This window comes from Channa argus, chromosome 1 (genome assembly GCF_033026475.1).
Source record: "Channa argus isolate prfri chromosome 1, Channa argus male v1.0, whole genome shotgun sequence".
In the NCBI taxonomy this organism is placed as follows: domain Eukaryota; kingdom Metazoa; phylum Chordata; class Actinopteri; order Anabantiformes; family Channidae; genus Channa; species Channa argus.
This window is the reverse complement of record NC_090197.1, coordinates 47440184-47463550: the sequence shown is the minus strand read 5'-3', so window position 1 is coordinate 47463550 and position 23367 is coordinate 47440184. Positions and strand designations below refer to the sequence as shown.

The following is a 23367-nucleotide window of genomic DNA, read 5'->3' as shown; positions in this document are numbered from 1 at the left end:
GATTTGAGAACAGAAAAAACAACACATTATTTGCAGTAAGACATTTGCAGAACTTTATTCTGCACAGCCCTGCACAACAAACCTTTGAAAATGTCAAAAATGCCCTGTTTGGGGAGAAAAATACAGATCACAAGAACAAGTGTCAGTACAGACATTGCGTGAAACAGCAGAATTGTTGCCTTATATGTCCACTGACACATTATTCACTTTATGTCATATAGAACACACATGCTCACCCTGTCACTAAGATTCCCCAACTATAAATACACGCACTTTTTTAGAACACATTTGTATTAGACTTACTGTTTACTCTATATACAACTTGCAGTTCAACATGATGTGCAGTGACTTCTTCGCATTGTGCTTCAGGATTTCTCTGCCAGGTTCACACAACAGGCAATTCCCTGCTTCACCGTGGTTACACTGTATTCACATTATGTGCACAATTACTTGGGTATGTGGCCGTGAGTTGCTGACAGGTTGTTGATCTGGCATTGAGCTGTATTAAGTGCAGACACAAAGTAAAAGCTAATGCTTGTGCTGGGATTGAAGATGGAAGGTAAATAAAAGTGCTATTTAAAATTAGGCTGATAAGAAAAGTGTTTGATTCTAGTAAAACCTTCAGTTAAAACCACATCCAGCATCAGTGATCTGAAAGTGTGCTCTTTTACACCTGTAACCACACCCAAATACCGTATCGTTTAGCTCATACAGTTCTAGATCACCAACAGTAAACAGTCAAAGTGAAACTGCTGCTGTGTTGCTCTTATATAAATAATGTAACTATGTAACAGGAAATCAAGAGCACACTGAGATCAAAATAAAAACCCTTTCTGCAAAAAGCACAATTCGCAGATACACTTTAACTGTGGCCTGTTGGTCATCGTTAAAGTCATCACAACAAATTATGACAAGTTGTAACATTCAGAAATTAGTAAGAATTAATGCTAAGCATTAGGACATAGACTATTGTGCTCTTGCAACACATCAGCTGGGTTCTTCTAGTATAATGTGAATACAACTTCAGGTTTGACCTTTCCATTTCGTTTTTTAGCAGTTAATTTAAATGCCAGCATCCGAAATAAAATCCTACAATTGGTGCCATAAATTTATGTTGAATTCATATTAGGTCAAAAATGGCTAAGCTCAGCAACGTGTGAGTCAAGTTACAACCATAACTGCTTCATCACCGACGGTAGAGAAAGACCTGCTCCCAATTAACCCCCCTGCTTATCACTTATTGTCACTAAAGGTTCTAAAAAAGTCAAAGTCTGTGAGTATCTGCAATTCAGTTCAGCCAAACCCAGTTTAAACAGATATAGTGCTACATCATCAATGAGCAGGGTTTTCTCTCTCTTACGCTGTGAATTCTGTGTTCATACAGTCACCTGGAGTTGTCTGACCTTTAGAGTGCGACCATCCACCACATACAACACAACTCCAACATCACATTACTCCAGTTTGACAAAAACAGATGCTAAGAACACCTTTCCTATCATGTTTATCTACATGTGCTAGCACAGAAACCTGATACAAACACTCACATCCCCAAATTATGTGCAGTACAATTCTTAACAAGGAAGCTCAGAACCCTTTGAGAGAGAAAAGTTCCAGTGGGCCATGATATGAGACCGTGCCATGCGGGTTTATTGCTTGTTAATAGCTTTGTTGGACTCTATTATTGCAAATGGCAGTGGTGATGTACAGACAGGATTATCTTCTTTAAAGTGCTTCCATGGTGATTGGTGGGATGGTTATGTACTACATTAAAGATTCTGGAAATGGTCTTTGGTCAAACAAATCACACACCACATAGGGAGACAGAAAACCCAAAGCACGGCACATTCAGTTTTCTATCACCAGTCTTAGCCAGCCGTTATATTCACAAACGGAGTCTTTAAATTAAAAATTCATTTGAGATATTTTAAGTCAAACAATTTTCACAACTCAAACACTGCAGAAAGTATATCGCTTCTAATGTAATAAAAGGAGACAGTTATATCTGATTGCTTTTACTATTTTATGTAAATCCTATTATTTAATGAAGTTTAATGTCTCCTTGTCACATTGTTACCATAGTTGTCATGTACAGCACTCAGATATTAGTCAGTTTGTGAACATTTTTTCGTCCACATGCAGTCAGCTTGCAGCACAAAGACAACTTGCTCATAACAAGCCTCATAATCGGTTAGGGAATTCTCCTGGTTGAATCGCTTCTCTAAACTTTCTTTTGGCTGAAACCCACACCCGATTTATTATCTCTTTAGCCCCATTTTTCCATAAGAACTGGAAATCAGTTTTTCCCTGTCTTTACTCAGTAAGTTCGGCCAGTAAACAGATGACATGTTTAGAAGCCAATTCATTATTTAGCAGAGTGTGTGCATTAAGATTGTTTGAAATAAAATACATAATTGAACAAGCTGGAAAAATTTGTACAGCAGACGGGATCCTTAGTCACTGCTGCAGTGTGCTGGTTTAGCTGGTGCCACTGAGAATGGCCTGCACGGATTGGGCCTGTGAGGCGAGCTTACTGCTGCTGTGATCCACCAGTTTACTGAGGCTTTCCCTCATGTTCACAGAGTTCAGATCCTCCTTCATCTCACCTGGAGAAGTCAGGGGTAAAAAAAGAAGAGAGACAAGTAAGAGGCAGTGTTGAAACGTGCAGATGAGATTTACCCACTCCCACTATAATTTGACAAAAACAGTAGCAGTGGACCTTATGACTGCTGTAACCACTGCTACCACGTCTTTCACTTCACTCCTTGTAATGGTGTCTGGATGTTGGCTCCACAGACACTTCAGCAAGTCCTAACATCTCTCTAAAGATTTTACTACAAATCAAAGTTTAAATGCATTATGGTTGCTGCAGCTTGCTTGTCACTTTAATTTACCCAGACGTCTGTGAGTCAAATGGTTATTCAGGATGTCAGTGACTCTTCATTTATATTGTTTTACAGACTATGACAGGACTTCATCCAGAGCTCTATTTTAGATTCAGTCAGTTGTCAGGGAAGATTAATCTGAAGAGTCAGCTCAGAAACTGACTTCCATATTCAGGGTTTGAGTAGATGTTTAAGATCTGTTTCTTCTATCTGGGGACTTAAAAGACTTCAAATGATTCCAGCTACAGCTACAGTACCATAGCATCCTAACACATTGTCAGTGAGTTTAGCTGTTTAGTATATATACCTCTGGCCTGAGACGTTTAGGGAGGCAAGCAAAGTGGAGAGTGTATTAATCCAAACTGTGTTCAGAGTTATACAGTATATGCTGCAACACACCGGTTAATATTTCTATTATAGAGAATTTAAATTGGGTTATATACTATTATATAGTATAAACCTCAGCACATCACTAGTGCATGTGGCTGACTCCATCAGAAGAAGAGGAGAAAAAAAGTAATTAAATTAATCATATGAATGTGTGAATCAGCAGTGAGCAGTCCCAGCTCTAAGTGCAGTAACACCAAAAACTTGCTTTGCTTTTCTGAGCGCATGGCACAGAGAAAAGTAGGCAACACCAGGTTCAAGAAATGTTTGGAGGCCAATCATTATATTGTTTTACTGATTTTGACATGGCAGAGTGAATTTGAAACAAACTTTCAATGATCCCCCTTTAAAGACACATTTTACCATGAACTCAGCAGCTTTATGTCTGAAAATAGACCATTAGTCGGGGGTTTCACTTTAGCTGTGTGGGCTCCTCTGAACGCAGATCTCAGTAGACAGGCCAAACTTAGTACAACACACCAAAGAGTATAACTACATACTGGCTCATTTTGAGTACTGTTAATATGTTAAATAATTCTGTGTAAGTAAAGTAAGTAATGTGAAAGTAAATGTGTAAAGTGTTCACAGTTCACGAGATCCAAGTGCGAAAAAGAGCGGAAAGTAATATATATATATATATATATATATATATATATATATATATATATATATATATATATAAATTTTTTTTTTTTAGAGATTTAAGTGCATAGGAAGATGCGGAAGAGATCTGTTTTCAGCAGTTTTTTGAATATTGGGAGAGAGACTGCTGAGCGTACAGAGTGTGGTAGCTCGTTCCACCATAGCGGGATCATTGCGCTAAAACGTTTTGCTTGGTGTCTTCGAGGTAACCACCCTGTGGGCAAGAGACAGAGCTTTGAACCTGATGCGAGCAGCTACAGGAAGCCAGTGTAGAGATCTGAGGAGTAGTGTGACATGCGTCTTTTTTGGCTGATTAAAAATTAAATGAGCTGCTGCGTTTTGGATCATCTGCAAGGGTTTGATTGTGGATATCGGTAACCCCATCAACAAAGCATTGCAGTAATCGAGACGAGATGTGACCAGCGCCTGTACAATGAGCTGGGTTGTATATTCCGTGATGTAGGGTCTGATCTTTCCAATGTTGTAGAGAGCAAATCTGCAAGCCCTAGAGACTGAGGAGATGTGGTCCTTAAAGTTGAGTTGGTCATCGATGATGACTCCCAGATTTTTGGACGATTTAGTGGGAACAATCACTGTAGGGGTGACTGTGGTGCAGGAAGGTAGAGCGGTTGTCCACCAATCTCACAGTTGTTGGTTCAATCCCCAGCTTCTCTGGTCACATGTCGAAGTGTCCTTGAGCAAGACACTGAACAACAACTTAGGTGAGTGTTGGCCAGCTGCATAGCAGCTCCCCCATCGGTGTATGAGTGTGTGTGCGAATGGGTGAATAAGAAGCAGTGTAAAGCGCTTTGAGTGCCAATAGGTAGAAAAGCGCTATATAAGTGCAGTGCAGACCATTTACCATTTAGACAGGCAGAGATGCGTGATGAGACATTGGAGTTGTCCGGTGGAAATGACAGGAAGAGCTGTGTGTCATCAGCGTAGCAGTGATAGGAAAGACCATGTGATTGAATGATGGGATGAAGTATAGATAGAAAAAAGAAGAGGACCAAGAACTGAGCCCTGTGGCACACTGGTAGAGAGGCTATGAGAGTGAGAAAGATGCCACCGCCAGGATACCTTGAAGGTTCGTCCCGATGGGTAAGAACGAAGCTAGTCTAGGGCTTATCCAGAGATGCCTAAGTCAGAGAATGTAGACAAGAGGTGTGATGGTTCAAAGTGTCAAAGGCTGACGATAGATCAAACAGAATTAAGACAGAAGACTGACCTGGGGCTTTTGCAGCTCGAAGATATTCCACAACAGTCAGGCGTGCCTTTTCTGTGGAGTGACCCCTCTTGTAGCCAGACTGGTTGACGAGGAAGTTGTTCTAGGAAAAGAAGTCTGAGAGTTGGTTGAAGACTGCTCATTCCATTGTCTTGGCCAGAAAAGGAAGGAGGGAGACAGGTCGGTAGTTCTCCACTACAGAGGGCTCAAGAGAAGGCTTCTTGAGCAGTGGGGTAATCAAGGCCTGCTTGAAAGAGGTTGGAAAAGTCCCTGTTTTGAGAGATGTGTTGATGACTTGCGAAATAGCTGGCATTAGTCATCATCCGGAGGAGAGAACTGTGAGCTGATGGTGTCCGACGTGTTGCTGAGCTTATCCTGGTAGTAATCGAGCTTTGCCCTGTTGACACTGCGAGAAAAAGGTCCAATCAGATCCTGATACTCAGCAAGGGCAGATTGAGTCTTGGATTTGCGCCACTTCCTCTCAGCACTCCTGAGCGTGGTGCGTTGTGCGTTGCGTGGTGAGGTCGAGGTTGTTGCCAGCTTTGTGGATCGGAGGAGTAGAGACCAGACTCAGGTCAAACGTGTTTAGAAGAGCAAACACGTCAGTTGCATGTAGGTCTCCCATGACGATGAGAGGAGTGCCATCTTCCAGGAAGTGGGACAGCAACATGTCCAGTTCATCGCAGAAGTTCCCCAGCTGGCGCGGTGGTCGATATATCACAATCACCTGGACTGCAATCGGTGCTGTGATTCCAACGGCATGATATTCCAGAGATGACAGATTGCTGAGTGGTGCTGTCGCGAAAAACTTCCGGGTATCATTAATGAAAAGTTCATTCCCACCTCCCCGACCTGATGAGCGAGGAGTGTGAAAGAATGAAAAATTGGCGTAGAGTGCAGCTGGGGTGGCCGCTTTCTCTGGCATGATCCAGGTTTCTGTAAGTGCAAGCAGGTGAACAGCTGACTGTGTAGCGAAAGCTGGAATGAAGTCGGCCTTGTTCACTGCAGACTGGCAGTTCCACAGGGCAAGAGAAAAAGAGGCTGGTGACAAAGTGGTCTGGGTGAGAATGTGCAGGTAAGAAACATGTCGTCTTCTAGTAGGACGCCATGTCCTGCGTCTGCGGAGGAGAACAGGGATCTGCTGAAAACACATGGTATAACAAAGAAAAAAGGCTTTCCGGAGTAGAAAGGGTTAATGTGAAGCAAAGTAAAGAAACAGAAGAAGTAAAAGAAGTTAGAAATAAACTACCTAATGTCCTCACTCGTTGGACTCGTGTAGGTAGACTCACTCGTCTTTACACCGTCGGTCTTCACACAAGGAGGGCTGAACACAAGGGCTAACTCCAGCCCAACAGGTGCCTTATATATGGTCTTAAATTGGCTACAGCCGAAACCGACCTCTCGTTGAAACCAACCTAACTTCTGTGCCTTTGTTAGGTCAAAGGTGTGAACGCTCGGTGATTACTAAGCTGAAACTACCACCAATAATAGACCAAATATCCACTTCTTTTTGTTTTTTTTATCAGATACACTATTTCTGATATGATGGCCTTAGAATTTATTCCAGATGCCTAATTGTGCTACTCAGTGGAACACATACCAGAGTTAGCCAGGCTGCAGATGAGACCTAAAGCACTGAACTTGACTTCGACAGCACCGACAGGATCCTCCAACATCTTCTTAAGCGTGGGCAACAGCTCTGCTCCCCTAAATGGTTCCTGCATAGACTCTGCATGTAAAAAAACAACACACACACACACACACACACACACGTATAAAACCTTTTTTAGATTTGAAAGATTAAAGCTATGAGAAAGCAGATTACTTATGTTTTAGTGCATGCATGCTTTCTTCATTTGTGTACGGTGGTTCTTTGCTTTCTGCTTCACCCATTACAATAATGGGACATTCGACCCAGTGGGGATTGTACGTGTTTCACTGTGTCTATTTATAGTGAGCCCATAATAACCCAGGGTTAGCCTCAGGTGGAGCTTTCCAGCCACTGTGGTGCTGATCACAATTCACACACAGCAGCTCATCTTTCCTTCCCCCTCGATGACAACACACTTCCTAATATTAACTGTTTTGTCATCAACTGTTTGTCAATTACACTGTTACAACCATAAGCCTAAATGTAGTAATGTTTGTGGTTTACCAAGAGGCTACATCACAGCTCTACATAAATAAAAACACAATATGCTACCACAACAGTTATTAATGCCATTTTGAACATAATCACCAGTCTGATTTCTTTGTACCTTTTAACATATACACAGATCAGGCATAACAGTAGGACCACCTGTGCAATTAAATGCAATATACCTCACTCATTTTATACAGATTTTATAAAACATTAAAACCACATCTTCTTAAAATGCACTCCAGTGCGACTTCCTTAACCACTTTGACCTCAATATTAAACAAATAGTATAAATATCACATTTCTGACAGTTTCAACTTAGAAACGGAGAAAATATAACCTTGTAAGAGTAGAATTCATGGCAGAGCCACTGTATTGGATTGTATTAAATTGCACAGGTGGTCACATCAGTGTATATTTACTGTTTCCTGATGAAACCAGAGAATTAAGCCTCTCAGATCAGTCCCAAACAACCAACAATTCTAACTATGATCCTGGGTCCTGTAGATCCTGTGATCCTCTGTCTAAATTTAGGAGTGAGCACACTTCCCCCCTTTAGGATTTAGAGTAGGAATTGTTACGTTGGCAGGGAAAACAGCATATGTTGGTAGTTGTGGACAAGCTCAGTTCCTGAAAACATTTTACTAAAAGTGTTGTGATTTAAAGTTGGTGCCACCCCCACCGCAAAATAATAATTTCTGACAACGTGAACTGATGCTCTAAATCAATACATTTAAGGGGGGTCACCATGTTGATGCTTCCTTAAAAGCATGAGAACTGAATCTGGGGTTCCCTTGTAAGTCGGTAGGTTATGTAAAAGATCAGCATAGTCTTTGAAATCACTTTACCTATGTCGATTGCAGATGCTATTGCCAGGGCAACCAGGGCCTCATTCTGCATGATGACATGTTCACTCGTTGCCATTGAGATAAGGTGCCGAACCCCGTCTGCTTTGGCTACAGCTTGGACAACTTCCTGGCAGGGACATAGGCCATAATTTGTGGTCAGCGTGTGTGTTTCTGCATAAGCAGCAGAGATACTGTCCTGTTAAAATCCAATTAAGTGGCTGTAAATAACAACAAGAAATACACAGTTTCAGTTTAAACTGACTCACTGAGCTGCGGCTGTGTCTGATGAGGGCAGCCAATAGTCGACTGGCTTCTCCTCTGACTCCTGCATGGTCTTTGGCTTCACACCACTCCATAACCCGAGACAGAAGAACAGAATCTTTCCCCAGCACTAAGGCTGTCTCCTCTGATGCACAGAGAACATAATAAATAAAGAAATATGGCTTCTAGTTGTCACTCTTACAAAAGTTCAATTCTCCTCCAGTAAAAATTACAGTTTAGTTGGAGTCATGTGTTTCTGTTACATAAAATAAATAAATGAATGAATGAATGAAATCCCGTGTTGGATCTGGTGTAAATCCAAGAGCATTAGATGGAACTAATTCTTGTGTATAGAAAGGAAACCTATCCTGATTATTGTGTTAACTGACTGGGACTAGTCTAAACTTAATTAATTTCGAAGGATTTGACATTAGCAGTTATGCTCACCTTGTCCATCCACCATCATACGCAGTGCACCAAGCAGTTTGAACTGAACTGGTGGCATGTCAGAGCGCAGCAGGGTCTTTATCCTTTCAGTCACCCCATCCTCCAGCATCCTCACTTTGTTAGTGGCTGAAAGACACAGATGTCTCACTGATCCAATTCCCTTAGGGTGTATATTTGTATGTGTACTGCTTATATGCTTTATAGGTTAACACACATTCAGCACAATTATGGCACCAACACCAGTCTGAATAATGGTAACATTCGTTTTAAAAGCTAACAACCATTTCCATATCATGTATTTCTCTGACCTTAAACCTATCAGAGTAGTGTTAGTAGGTTTCTGAAGATGACTCAGTGTGTTGTTTCTTGATTTCCCTTTAAGTAAACCTTTGATGTTTGGCCAATGAAATGCCTAACTCTGCTGTATTGCTTTGATCAGTACCAGGAATGGCCAGATTTCTGAGCGCGCTCAATCCTGCGTGTTGAACAGACACATCTCCTTCATCAACATGCTGCTCCAACAAAGTGAGGATGTAAGGAACCACCCCGAGGTCCAACATCTTCACACAGTTACTGTCTGAAAGAAACACAGCAGAACAACACAGATTTCTGAGTACTCTGTTACATCAGTATGATACTTCCTCAGTATGCTACTTCAGATTATACACATGTAATCCCATGACTCACACGCACCAAGTGTTAATGTATCAGGGGCTACTGAGCTGTATTTTACAGAGGGGAATTTTAGAGATGCTAATGCTGCCTACTTGGTTCCTTTAAGCTTGGACACATTATCCTGCTAAAACAACCCCAGATTTGCGTTGGGTTGCTTTTAATTAATGTTAAAATAAGTTTTTCACATGTATCAACAGATGCACAGAACCAGAAATGTTTGACATGTTTAACTATTCATAGACAAATGCATTTTTTTGTCGCAAAGACTCAATAACATGTCCAAACTGAGCCTTAGTGGTGACTTTGAAAAAAACATTCCATTAAGAAGAAATTACATCTTTAGGCCTCTTTGGGCCACCTGGGGACAACAAAAACAAGTTGTAAACAAAAGGCAGACATATCCTCGCTTTTTAAAGTTGCTATATTGAAGACAAGTCATCAGCTAACGGCTTAGTTGCATTCTGAGCACACACTGAGTAATGTGATCATTCGTTCATTCACGCATATCACCGTTCCTGGCGAAGTTGGCTATGGCAAGGGCTCCAGACAGCTGCAGCTGGGTGTTGGAGCTCTGTAGCCAGGAAAGAACATCCTGATAGACCAGTCCTGATCCTTCACCAAAACACTTCTGCATGGATTCATCTAACACAAAAACACATACAATAATTTTAAAAAGATTATTGCAAATTAGAATAACTTATGGGAATGTAAACATGATTTTCTGCATATTGTGAGCTAAGCAACACTGCTCCCAAAGTCTGACCTAGCCTCGCTCACCTCCTAAAAGCAGGGACACAATGAGGTTGGAGGCAATCTTAATGCTGCAGAGGTCGTGGGGGTCAGAACCTCCTCGAAGACCCCGAATCATTTCTGATAAAGCCTCTGGTACGCCTGACTCTGCAAACTGCAGCTTTAGTGTATCTGGTCGTACAGAGCAAACAATTAGGCTCCGGGATAAGCACAGTTAACTGGACTCAAGGGCAGCCACACACACACGCACTCGCACACACACACACACATGCACAGTATGAATGAATAATATGTGATGCCTCAGCACTGGAGAGGTTTAAAAAGTGATCAAAGAGAAAATGTCAAGTTTTGCCTAATGAAAGCAGAGATTCAGCACTAGGCGCTTTCTTTCCTCTTTCCAAGACTCCTTCTTGAAGCACCCTGCTGCTCTTACCGCTTTCCCCCAGTGAGCTCAGTATTTCCAGGATGACGTGTCGCCGTTCAGCATCAGGTGCCCTTCTTAGCTGAAATGTCAGTACCTCTGCCACATTCAAGTCTGTCAGGGCTTCCCTTGCCGAGCCTGAAAAACACAGCAGAGTATAACCAAAGGCAGCATTGGAGAAAACTATTATACGGACTAGACTGAGAGTGAAATTAACTGACTACTAATTTGACACAGCAGCTTTTTGAAAGGGTGAGCTTCCCATTTTCTGCTTGATAAGGTTTCACCTAAAATATATAACAAGAGTGGGTCTCCCTTCTTTTGGGATAAACACTGCTGCTGTAACCTGGTGCCATCAATGACTTACATTAGATCTGTTTGAATTTCTTTTGGTTTTCCTCTGATTTCTTTTGACACTGACAAAACATATACATTGCATCATCACAGACAGGCGTAAGTGATAGGTGGGTAGGAGCTTTGGTGCACAGTGTTGAATCTGTGTTTTATTTGAGCTATGATAAGAGGGAAACCCAGGAGAGCACATGGAGAACACATAAATGCAACAGACATCACCAGCAGTCATAAGGGACACACTGTAGCTGTGAGGACATAAATACTGAGACAATGTGTTTTAGATCACAGCTAATTAGTAACAAATAACTAGTTTACACTAATAAAATAATCACCCATGTCAGCCAGGTTACAGAGAGCCAGCAGGCACACGTTAACCAGTGGGTCATTCTCTGGATACTCCCTCATTATGGACACCAGTCTGGGGATTACACCACTCTGGACTAACTGTTCCTGTTGGTATGCTGGGTGGATGAAACAGAGAGAGAGTCAGAGGGTGGAGATGGTCTAGAATAAAGTGACAGAATTATCTTGGTTGTTTGGTTGGGTGTTTTTAACTTTAAGGTCTGATTAGTTCACTGACTGATAAACCTTAAAGATAGCGTCATGTAAATGTCAAGACGGTTCTCCATCAGTAAACTGTACTGACTCAGCCAGCACTGCCACACTCACTCACAGTTGTCAAAGCAGATGCGTCCAATGGCTCTTCCAGTGTTCAGCAGCACCTCCTGGTTGTTGCTGTTCAGATGGGGGACCAGCACCTTCACCAGGCCGGCCTCAATGCACAGCTCCCTGACCGCAGCTAAAGCACATACAATAATATGATTTAACCTTGTGAAGTCTGATATTTCTTTAAATGTTGTCTTAAGGAAAAGTATAAATAATCCCCTGTCTCAGACCTTGGACCTCTGTTGTACCTGTGCCAACACCCAAAACTGTACTGTGGTGCAGTGCCAAATTTGAGTAGTTTGAGTGTGTAATGCAAGGATCAAAAATCTTGAGAAGAGTATAATTTTCTTCAAGAAGTTCAGTATCAAATCATTATTTTGCCTCTAAGACTTTACAAACAAGTCTGACCTTGGTTCTATTCTCAAACAACATTACAACTATTAACAAATGTCCTACCTTCTCGGGCCATCTCTGCCACCACCAGAGCCACCTGACAGCTAAGCCATGTCTTACTCTGTAAGGCCTGAGCCAGTGTTGGTAGAATCCCACTTCTGGCAATCTCAACAGCAGCATCTTTCTCTGTGAAAACACAATTCCACTCGTCATCTTTTCTAGGATCACAACAAATCTGTCCAGGCCGCTGTAAAATATCTTTTAGAATAAGGAATCACTGGAAGGAATCATTCCTTATTCTGCCATCAGGACCCTACTCTGGATAATAATGAATGAATTGATGAATGAGGTTGAGCAGGTGTAGATGACTCTATCCAGGGTTTAAATATCATTATTTTTCAGGATGAATAAAGCTTTGTTACACTGCACTGTGTGGCATATTAGTATGCACAATAAAGCTCTGAGTTGTGATTCAGAGTTTTTTTTAAAAAAAAGACACTTACTGGCCTCTTAACTTCTGTTATTGTAAAGGCACTGCAGCTCAATAATAATGATGCTGTCAAGTGTCAATAGAAGCATAGATATTTATAAATGTATACAGATGGAAACGCTGAGCTGCAGAGGACATCATTTTCATAACCCTCCACCCAATCCCATACTGGGACGAAAACCTGAGTAATGTGTATTGGTTTACTGTTTAGTGAGTAAAGCTGGGAAGAGCCAGAGCAGATGGATAGATGAGATAGATGACAAATTAAAGGAAAAACGTGAACAAACACGAGAGGAAACATAATGTTAATTGGTTTAAAGCCACTGCTCTTAGAGTAAACACCTAAGGCAGATGTTGGACCAACCAAATGAGGAGATTTCTTTTTGAATGAATAGTGTTTTATTCTTCCAGCAGAGTTTCAGAGACCTGTAGAATCTATAGTAAAGCTGTTCTGCAATGAAGCTGTTCTGTTGGCACAGAGTGGCACAACACTGATAAGACATCTGATGTTGTGTTTTGTGCATGTGTGTGTGTTTGTGTGTGGGTATGTAAGCGCAGGTGATATTCCTTACTCTTTTCCAGTAGAGCAGCCAACACTGTGTCCAAATGAGGTTTGAGCTCCTCCTCAATCAGCTCTGTGCTCACACTGATAGCCTTCAGTGCCTCACTCAGAGAGTCTGGAAGAAACACACGCACACACACACACACCATAAACCAGCAGGATGTGAATATGCCAAGCCCAAAGGTTTTCCTTTTTTCCACTTCAGCAAACACATAACCCCTTAATTAAATCAACCAATCGATCACATGAAGATGAGGCAGCATGAAGTGCTGGCATTAATGTATCAACTGAATGAGGGGCCTACAGTGTTTGTGCTGCACATCTGCATAAAAACAATATTGGGATAGTGACTGCTATCCCAATAGTGATAGTAATTTTGTTGGCCATAGTGTCCAGACTGACTGAAACAATGTTCTGATAAATGTGACTCAAGTGTCTCAGCAAATCACTGTATCACCTCCATTTGGTCAGACTGTAGGATACCATCAAATTTTCTAAGGTCATAGAGTGGAAGTGTCGACGGTGATCTACAGGATCTGTTTTTCAGGGCCAGTTACTTTGTTTTTATGTTCAATCTGAATTGATTATGACAGGCTACATAAAGCCTGACTCATTCCCAATTCTTTGTGTCTTACTGTGTTCTGGGGATACAGTACCATCTGTCGACAACAGCAAATTGTGCTTAATTAAAACACTGCTCATGTTGCGAGGAAGAGAGGCAGTTTAATCTTGTACAACAGATCCTCACTGATGCTGAATGTCCTATAGTATATGACACTATAGGACATTAACAAAAGACCAAATGTGAAGAAAGTTGTGATGCTGGATCACAATAACTGGACTATAGCATGTCGGCAAATATAAGAAAACTCATACTCCCAGATGTTTAGTTTGCTTTGCGAACAGATCAACAAACACTTACAGATCAGACTCCAAAGCTATTATCTACTGCATAGTTTAGTATAAATGTTTTACTACAGATGAAAGTATGCCAAATGTATTCCATATTTTATATTTATACCTACATAACACAGCATGACATTAAGACATTTAAAGAACAACTAATAGGTGAATGTGAGGTTCTTCAATGCAAAAGTTTTGCTTAATATCTCTAAGTCTATAGCAGCAAAAACTGGTGAGGATACAATTGGTATGATCTTTCCCCTAAACCTACCGTCCACTTAGGAGTTTTATTTGACAAACATGGGGTGAAAAAGGACAGCGTATCTTAAAAAGGAATAGATGGATTACCATAAAATCTGTTGTGAATTAAAGGACAAGTTCACAAAATTGTGTCTTGGAACAGTCATGTGCCCATATGTACAATGAAAAAGGTTTAACTTGCTGAGATCCTTCCAAAACATTCTTCCTATGTAAAGTAAGTGAAGGACTCCACAGTCTTCTGTCTGTGCAAAAATGTATTCAGGATATCTGAGTATGATGATATGGAGCTTTTCTAGTACACAGTTCTGTTACTTTTGAACAATATTAAAATTTTTCCTGTGCCCATCCTAGGAGAAATTTCATACAAAAATATTCGCTTCAGATACACATTGAAACATATTTTTGCACAGAACAAAGATGGTGAATGTTGACCCCCATCACTTTCATTGTAAAGGACTCGGGAAAGGATTTATCCATTACTGGGCTAAATAGGCGGGCAGCTCGGTGGAGCAGTGGTTATTGCTGCTGACTCACATCTTGAATGCACCATTTCGAATCCATCTTTCTGTGGGGAGTTTGCATGTTCTCCCCATGCTTGCATTGGTTCCCTCCCGCAAACAAAATGACATGCATGTTAGGTTAATTGATGACTCTGATGACACAACTACAAGTGGATCTGAGTGTGAATGGTTGTGTGTCTGTGAGTGTCTCCCTGTGATGGCTGAGATAGGCTCTAGCTCCAATAAGCCTGAACAGGATAAGTGTTTAAAATGGTGGGGTGAATAGAAACAATGCTTACAGCCAGAAAAACATGTTTCAGAGTTAATGTTGGCACCTAACTATTTTTAAGACAGATTTGAAAAATTGTGAGTTTATACTCATAGCTAGATTATATACTAGAAATGTGACCATCTAAAGGTTGGGCCTTTAGATGGATGTAGCATATTCAACTGCTTAACATTTGCCTTTTCAGTACAAGTAATGACACCATCAACAAGTCTCTCACCTTAACTACACGTTAGCATAGCAATGGGCAGAAACCTAGAGCAGGAATAACATTATCAATGAAAGGAATCGGAGGTTTTGTGTAGCTGGTTATTGTTGACATTCTTGTTTGGTTAAATAGAATGATTCCTTCTACTTTAACCTATATAGGGAGTACAAGCTTTAGTAGTAGCTCCATCAACAAATACACATACAAACTGAGTCACTACACACAAGGAAAAAAGAAAAACACCACACACACACACACACACACACACACAGTAAGGAGAGTACTGCAGATGGTAATCTCCTCAGATAATCCTGTGTAAGTCAATTGAAAATAGCCTGAGGCTGTATGAATCTAACCCCATGTCCTCCTGTGTGAGACTACGTGAGCGTTTGTGTAAAAGAGAGTGACCATGTGCATGAGTTTATGTGTTTCCATGTGTTTATGTGTGTTTGACAAGAGATCAGGAGAGCATTTTACTAATCAGTGCAACAGATTACGGAGGGAGTCCCCAGAGGGCTAATTACAGCTGCTCAAACTATGCTTCGTGTTTATACATATGCAACACATACATATGCAGGGAGTGGATACAATATCAGGAACAAGTCTTTAATCTAATCCAAGACAGCAGTCTGGACATAAATCCCCTCATTGTAAAGCTTCCTATGTTTCCTATGTTCAGCCAAAGAAGCGTCCATTCACCTTCTTCTTTGAAACACACAGTTACAGCGCTGCCTGTACGTTCATGCTATGGTTGTAATACATGACATCTACTGGCCACTAAATAATGTCTGTCCCTTGACTGTCAAGCTGAACACTTCACTGTTACTAACCAGTGAGACAAACAGCTCTGTGTTCCTGGGATTGTCTGGTCTGAGTGTCACATTGAGGAATGGTGCAACTTCACGCCTTGCACCAAAAAGGCTTAAAATATTGTATGCAGTGTTAAATCTATCTATCTACTGATATAATGACCTCATACACATGCAAACACACATACCTAACATCTCATAACCATAGCTGGTATTATACATCATCAATCAAATGGACACACACACACACATACACACACACACACACACACACTAGGACATGTTATATGCAGTAACTCACCGGTGTCTGTCATGGCTGCTGATCGGCAGGTTATCTGCTGGCTTAGTCCCTGCCTCTGGTTGCTAGCACTGTACGTGCGTGTATCCTTGTGTGAAAATGTGTATTGCGTGTGCGTGTGTGTAGCTAGCAGAGGAGGTACCCTCTGTTCTTAAAGACAGGTGCACCCCAGCTCCACTCTATCTTTCTGTCAGTCTGTTTCTCTCTTCTCCTTACTCTCATTGCTTCAATTCCATGATCCATCTCTCTCTCTCTCTCTCTCTCTCTCTGCCCCTCCCTCCCTGTTATCACTGCGATTGCGTTCATCGTATTCTCTCTCTGTTCCCACGTTACTTTTATACTCTCACTTTGTCTTAATTCACAAATTCAAGTAAGCTTCGGCGTTTGGACGTCTTCAATACGAAAATGACAACAGACAGGAAAATGTAAAGATGTGAAATGTTCTATTTGTCATGGTCGTGGATTTATTTCTTTATTTTTTGTTCTCATTTCTCACTCTACTTCCTGCCCCGGACTTTTATTTTGTAGCACCTTAGCCACTCTTCCTGTTAGTCTTTTTGGTTTCTTCATTCACCTCGTTAATCTCCGTTTTATTTCGCCTGTTTCCCTGTTTCCCTCTTTATTTTATCCAGCTCTCGCAACACATCGTTCCTAGTTCTTCCTTTGGTCTGAACTGTATTCATCTCCTTGTTCAGTGTGAGTTTTGTTAATCTGTTTGTTAGTCTGTTTCTGTTCAGCCACTGTTTGGTTCTCTGATGTCACTGTGAGTCGTTTTCAGTTTAGACACTTTGTTCAGTATTTCATTTTTGGCTGTCTTTCAGTTTTAGTTAAGCATTTAATTTAATTGTTTATTTATACTTGTCTTACCCTTTGGAGTGATGTGGTTTGTTTTTTTGGTGTAATTTATCCTTATTTATTGTTTGTTCAGTCAGTTGTTAGGACATGCGTTTTTTTCCTTTTCTCCTGGAGTGAATTTCTGTTTGTTTGCCCTTTTGTTCATATAAAATCCTTTTTATTATCATCCCTTCTCTCTTAATATACACTAACCGTTACACTTTGAAATGTAAATCACTGACAATACATGCGAACATAATAATCCAAATGAAAATATATTGCATTGTGAAAACCGTTTCAATGAAATGAAACAGGACAGTGTGTATGTGTGTTTACAGTTTGAGGATGAGGACAGTTTTGTGTGTATGAGAGAGATGTTTACATTACCTAAATCATGTACAAAGATAGATTGCCTTATTTAAAAGGCGGATAACACACTGTTTAATGGTGTTATAATGCCTGAAGCATCCGTCGCACTCAGGAAAATATTTCTTTCAGACTGACTGGTGCTGTGTTTCTAGTGAAAGTGCATTTATCACTAAGGTACAGACAGAATTAGCTCATCAGCTGGACTAGAAGTGATAGAAGTTTATAAATGAATTCTCAATCTGGACAAGAAGAGTGATCTGTCAGATTTTGAATAATGTTTGCACCAGTTATGGGATGGATGAAATGTGGTACCTTCATGTTCCACAGAGGATTAATCTCAGTGATTTAGGTGACCATCATGTTGTTGTTGAAGTGCCCGCAGCAGGTAAATATTCATAATTATCCAGTGTATTCATATAAAACTATCAGTAGCAACAGTTGATGAGGGGGGAGACAAGGACTGCTTTTTCCCACACTCCTACATGTACCTGTCTTACGGGAATTTAATTAGCCACCACTGTGCCAAACCTACTATGGGTGAGATATTACAAGCAAAACTCCATGAAATATTTTTTTTTAATTTATTGAAAAATAAACAGGCTACTGTGCAGTAGCCTGTTTAAATATGTGTTATTATTGTAAACATTTGTTACTGTTATTTATACGCATCTGTAACAGTTTCTTTCCTTCCCAGTGGAACTCTCCATTCTCTTCACTAGCCTCTCTCTGTCTCCCCGCTGTACAAGCTGCCTCCTCTCCCTCCACCTTAATAAGCTTTTAATCTTTTCAAAGCTCATCAGTCGATTATCGGCTGCAGAGAGAGTAGCTGAAGCTGGGACACAAAGCAGTGAGTGGTGATATAAACACACACCTCACCCTGCTGGGCGGTTGTGACAGGAAAATGTCACGATGTGTCAAAACAAAAGCCAGTAAATGAATGGTTGGGAAGAACATTCAGTGCTGGTAGAAGGAGGGGAGAGGGAGACAACTGCAGTAGTTACTCCAGTGAGAACGAACTGCTTGCAGTCCATTGTTTTTATGAGGATCTTCACTGGTTCAGACTACAAAACAGTAGTCTTTTGAAAACCACACTCACCATTTTAATTCTTACTTAAGATTTTTTATCACTGTGTTAAAAGTTCAGGACAGATCAGTGATGGTGTGATGGTGTGTCCCCCTCCCTCTCTTTTCATCTTCTAGTGCTGCAAAAAAAAAAAAAGCATTTTCTGTCCCTATACAGTTAAAATCTGGTTTCAATGACTAACCTGCTCACTGCATGTAAAAACAGTCACTGTGTTGCTGCCCCATGACTGAATGATTAAGCTAAATTGGAACGTCTACAGAGGAATTACCACCAACAGCAACTCAGAGGCTCTAAAGCACCACTGGAGCTGCAGCTGTTCATTTAAAGTCCAACATTCTGTCTCACTACACAAAATTTTACATTTTTCTGTTAATGTTTGATCTCAAGAAGCAGCTTCTCAGAACATTTCAACTCTGTGAAATATTAAAAAAACAAGAAGGTGGCAAAGATTTGCAAATCATTTTATTTCCTAATTTCAATTTGATGCCACCACCACACTTCTCATTTTTTCACAGTAGCTGATAACAAGTGCTGAATCAAATTACACATATTAATTCACAACGTCACAGTCAAGTTTTAAAGCATTGCTTATTGTCAGGGAGGGAAACACCACAGCTTTGGCCTGTTCTTTGTCCTGCAGGGGGAGTACCTGCACCTTTCTGCCCTGCATGGTGCCAGCACCACCTCAAAACCCTACCCCCACCTGAAAGCTAGGGTTACATGCAGTTTCATCATCTGCAGGTCTCAAGGCATGATGTAACTTTGCAGCTCCTGTTTACTGCATTGAGGAAACATAAGGTAACGAAGTAAGGAATCTTAACAGGTGAAGTCATCTGATGAAGCCACATCCCACCCCACACACCCCAATGCTGTCGACTAAGCATTTTAAAAGTTTTAATCTGAAAAGATTCGAATAAAGCAACACGTTTCACCTTAGGAAATATATCCAAGAAGTGGCACTACTAAAACTTAAAAAGTTCAATCTGATTTTAACCACTTTATGTACAAACAGGTGCCTAATCCATGAGAATATGTCATTATTTAATAATCTGGTATCTAATGTAGTGGTATCTAATTAGACTTTGTATTAACAATCTTTATCTTTATAAAGTACAAAATTTTAATCATAGTGCAGTAGAAGTAAAAGTAGCTCAAATGGAAATACTCCAGAAAACTACAAGTATCACAAATTGTAAATGTCGAGACTATGAGTAGTAGTTACCACCCTGGTATAGAAAACATTAGACCATTAAAATATGTTGTTGTATTATAACTAACTATGTATAAAGCAAATAAAATAAAATGCTTTCACACTTATTACCTTGTGAAAGCTGATATCCTGACCCCCCATTACTCCTTTATAATACTACTTTACAAAAGCATTCAAAAACAATTAAGTGTTGGTTTTAGTGTGTGTCTGTTTAACAGGCTGCTCAAAGGCTTCTTTAGTCTGTAGCAGCAGCATGTGTCCACATTTCCACATGGACCAATCTCAAATTAAACAACTTATGAATGAAGACAGAGCACTAAAGCAACTGTGGAGCTAGTGTGTAACCTTTGTAACCCTGCTTAGTTTCTGACCCAGACTGGAGTTGGAAAATGTAATGAATGGCAAACATTTAGTTGACAGTTCAAACATACTCTGATAACCTAAGGCAGGAAACGTCAGACATTCCTTGTGTGCTGCCCTCCAGCTAACAAAATTATTACTGCAGACAATCTAATTGTACTCAGGTTCCATAAGTGAACTTTATGGGCTGACAGAGTAATGTCTCAAAGGACCTCTTCAGCCCATAGACAATGTGGGTCGATTTAGAAAAATAAACTTTTGATCCGCTTAGTATAATGGAATGAAGAGACATGTCTTAAACGGGAATTCCACATATTTTCATTCCATTTGAATGCATTTTCAGGTGTTGCGCAGTGATGGGGATGAGGAGTGGAAGTGATTTTTTATTGAGACTTTTCAACATCCAGATGCATTTAGCTGGCACGGTTAGACTGCCTAAACACTCTGGGTTAATGGTCCTTTGGTTTCAAACCAAAAGCTGAATTTACTGTTGACCCCCACTCTTTCCCACTGACAGCTGTGATGGGCTCCAGCACCACTGTGAACCTATAAGTAGTATAAGTACACAAACGTAATACTCAACTTAAGTCTTTGCCTCACAAAGAAAAACATCAGGTGGTCATTTAAATCATCCTGTCTGGGGGTCGTGAAGGTGCACAAGAAAACAGTAAGATGATGAGCCCAATAGATTTTTATGTGGAAAAAGCGTTGGTATGAAGCTGGTTAGCACAGATCTTCATTTGACTCCAGTTCTGTACTTTAACACACACCCACAAAACTGATCTCATTATCTAATTCTTGGAAAGTAAACTAATTATGAAAATTTCTCTAAAGACGTGAGTGTCTGCCAAAATATCAAATGCCAAAGTGTTTTTATTCAATGCCTAAGAGAAGCAATTTGGGAAGTCATAGCCACAAACAGGTAGTCATCAGTATTCAGGAGCATTGTTCAGACTAATGCACTGGATTTCAAGAACCACCTTGTTTTTCATTATCTAAACATGAAGGAAGGTGTTTGACATAAATGCTATGATTTTTATGCCACATCAATGCCACTGTTTGTGACTCCTTATGGCTTTTTGTGTGTAAACTTGAATGTAGATGGTTTCGGGTGTGTTGGTGGATAGTGAGTTCTCTGAGAAAAACACTGGTATTCTCCAGACATAGACACGCACTTCATTAGCTAATGGCTTGTTCTGGATAATCAATTCAGTTTGTCAGACAGCCTCAGACAGTCTAATGCTTTCCCACCACACTGTCCTTCACCTCCTTTCGGCTTCGTCGGCACCAATTCAATTCAACTTTATTTATAATTCACAACAAACTCATGTCAAGGCACTTTACAGAATAAAGTCAATACTATAAAGATGTATAGAGAGAACCCAACAATTTACCCCTTGAGCAAGCAACAATGGAGAGGAAAAAACTCCCTTTAATTGAAGAAACCTCCAGCAGAACCAGGGTCAGGGTGGGCGGCAATCTGCCTTGACCGGTTGGGCTGAGTGTAAAGTGGAGAGAGAAAAGAAAAGAGGAACAAAAGCAACGACACAACATTGGCAGGATGGTAGGACCAGTAGCTGCACACTGGAAGACGCACAGCTCCAAAGCGGGGGATGCCTGCAGAAAGGGACAGAGAGAGGGAGACAGAGAAGGAGAAAGACAGGGAGCCAGGGATTGAACCAACGACTGCAAGATTGGTTGACAACCACTCTACCTTCCTGCGCAACACTTGCCCAATAACATTTCAGTTTTACTGAAATTATTTCTGTCTGATTAAGGTTTATTTGGACATATCATTGAGTTTTTATTCTGTTTTATTACATTTTGACCGGCGACTCTTTCTCAGCATCAGGGAAATCGTACTTGCCTCTGATTGGCCATCAGTTGAGGCATTAGGACTGAAATTGGTCAAGGTAAGAATGGCAGTCAATCAATGGCAGAGTAGGATGGGCCTTCGTGGAACAGAGGTGTGAAAAACCTGCATTCCGAGTGAAAACAGTGACAAGGAGAGAAATATACAAAGGGAAAAGTGGCCTACATGGAAGGAAAAGCAGCCAAATAATGAGTCAGTGCGTCATAGCTTGCGACTTTAAATCAATCCACAACACTCCACCAAATTCCATCCAGCCCTGCAGATTTTAGTCATATCATATAATTTCAGGAAGCTATAAAACCAGACAAACAGAAATAACTGACCCTTTCTGATTGGTTAAGAAAGGTAAACCCCAGTCAAAACCCTGTAAAGGGAGAACTCTGCACTGCTCAACTGTTCATTGAGTCTGAGTCACAAATCTTTTGCTGTATGTCTGTTAAAATATAATTTAGTTACGTAAAGTCACTTACTGTAGCTTTAACATATTGGATACATACATAGATTTTGCAAATCTCCCCTTGCTTCCAGACTTTATGATAAGCTAAGATTGCTACATCATAACTATAACACAGAGACATAAGATATGTTTTTATTTCTTATTTGCCTTTATAATGAATTGAAATATTCTCTCACATGTAAAACTATTCCTTTAAAGGGGACTTCATTAATTTAACTAAGCACTTAATTAGAGTTGTCAGACTCCTGATAGAGAGCTGATCAATCAAAGTGACCAAATGATTGTTGAATAAATGTATTGAATTATTTTACTGTTGCCCATAAAGTTGGAATAAAATATTTTTGGCCTCTTCTCTTGAAATTACTGTGACAATGTGATTTATTCTTTATAGATAAATTGTTTAAAGTGTATATCTTTACAAACCCAATTATTCAAACTTTTGAATAATATAAATACATAATACTTACTCCACACATTAAAGCTGGCAGCTACATGACGCACAGTACACCCCTGACAGTCGGTTGGACAGCTCCTAAACCAATTGAGTGAAATTATGAGTCCTAAAAGACATAAGTGAGTTTACAATTTTGGACGTCCGGTTCCTTTGTCTTAAAATCTCCTCAACAATTCTCCTTTAAGTTTCCTGTTTCAGCACCAGGAGCTGTCTGCTGTGTTCCCTTATTTCCCTTTAAATACCATAACCTCAAGCTCTGTTACTCGAAATATTCCATTTTTAATACAATTTACATCATAAATTTATATCAACACTTAC

General features: G+C 40.4%; 1 protein-coding gene across 6 annotated transcripts; it reads right to left on the bottom strand.

Moving 5' to 3' along the window:
* Nucleotides 1-39: 39 nt before the first annotated feature.
* si:dkey-191g9.5 (rap1 GTPase-GDP dissociation stimulator 1-B) lies at nt 40-16669 on the bottom strand. 6 transcript variants are annotated; one of them, XR_010916413.1, is made up of 15 exons: nt 16412-16669; nt 13154-13258; nt 12155-12277; nt 11706-11831; nt 11365-11493; nt 10691-10816; nt 10285-10428; nt 10018-10149; nt 9275-9409; nt 8833-8958; nt 8391-8530; nt 8125-8251; nt 6737-6865; nt 5140-6254; nt 2467-2603 (listed from the first exon to the last, which is right to left on the bottom strand). XR_010916413.1 is itself a non-coding variant. In XM_067527946.1 (14 exons), exons 1-14 carry the CDS (start codon nt 16422-16424, stop codon nt 2476-2478), a joined length of 1626 nt encoding a protein of 541 aa, XP_067384047.1. In that variant the 5' UTR covers nt 16425-16668; the 3' UTR covers nt 40-2475. The 6 variants fall into 6 exon arrangements, 5 of the variants coding, with proteins under 5 accessions (XP_067384047.1, XP_067384034.1, XP_067384064.1 ...); XM_067527946.1 differs by lacking the exon at nt 5140-6254 and having other exon boundaries at nt 40-2603; nt 12212-12277; nt 16412-16668; XM_067527933.1 differs by lacking the exon at nt 5140-6254 and having other exon boundaries at nt 40-2603; nt 16412-16667.
* Nucleotides 16670-23367: the final 6698 nt, after the last annotated feature.

Bases quoted from the DNA above. Each gene is read 5' to 3' on its own strand.
- si:dkey-191g9.5 (XM_067527933.1), bottom strand. The intron at 11,832-12,154 runs GTAGGACATTTG...TATGTGCTTTAG, and splicing joins GGCAGAGATGGCCCGAGAAG to CTGCGGTCAGGGAGCTGTGC. The intron at 6,866-8,124 runs GTAAAGTGATTT...TTTTACATGCAG, and splicing joins AGCATCTGCAATCGACATAG to AGTCTATGCAGGAACCATTT.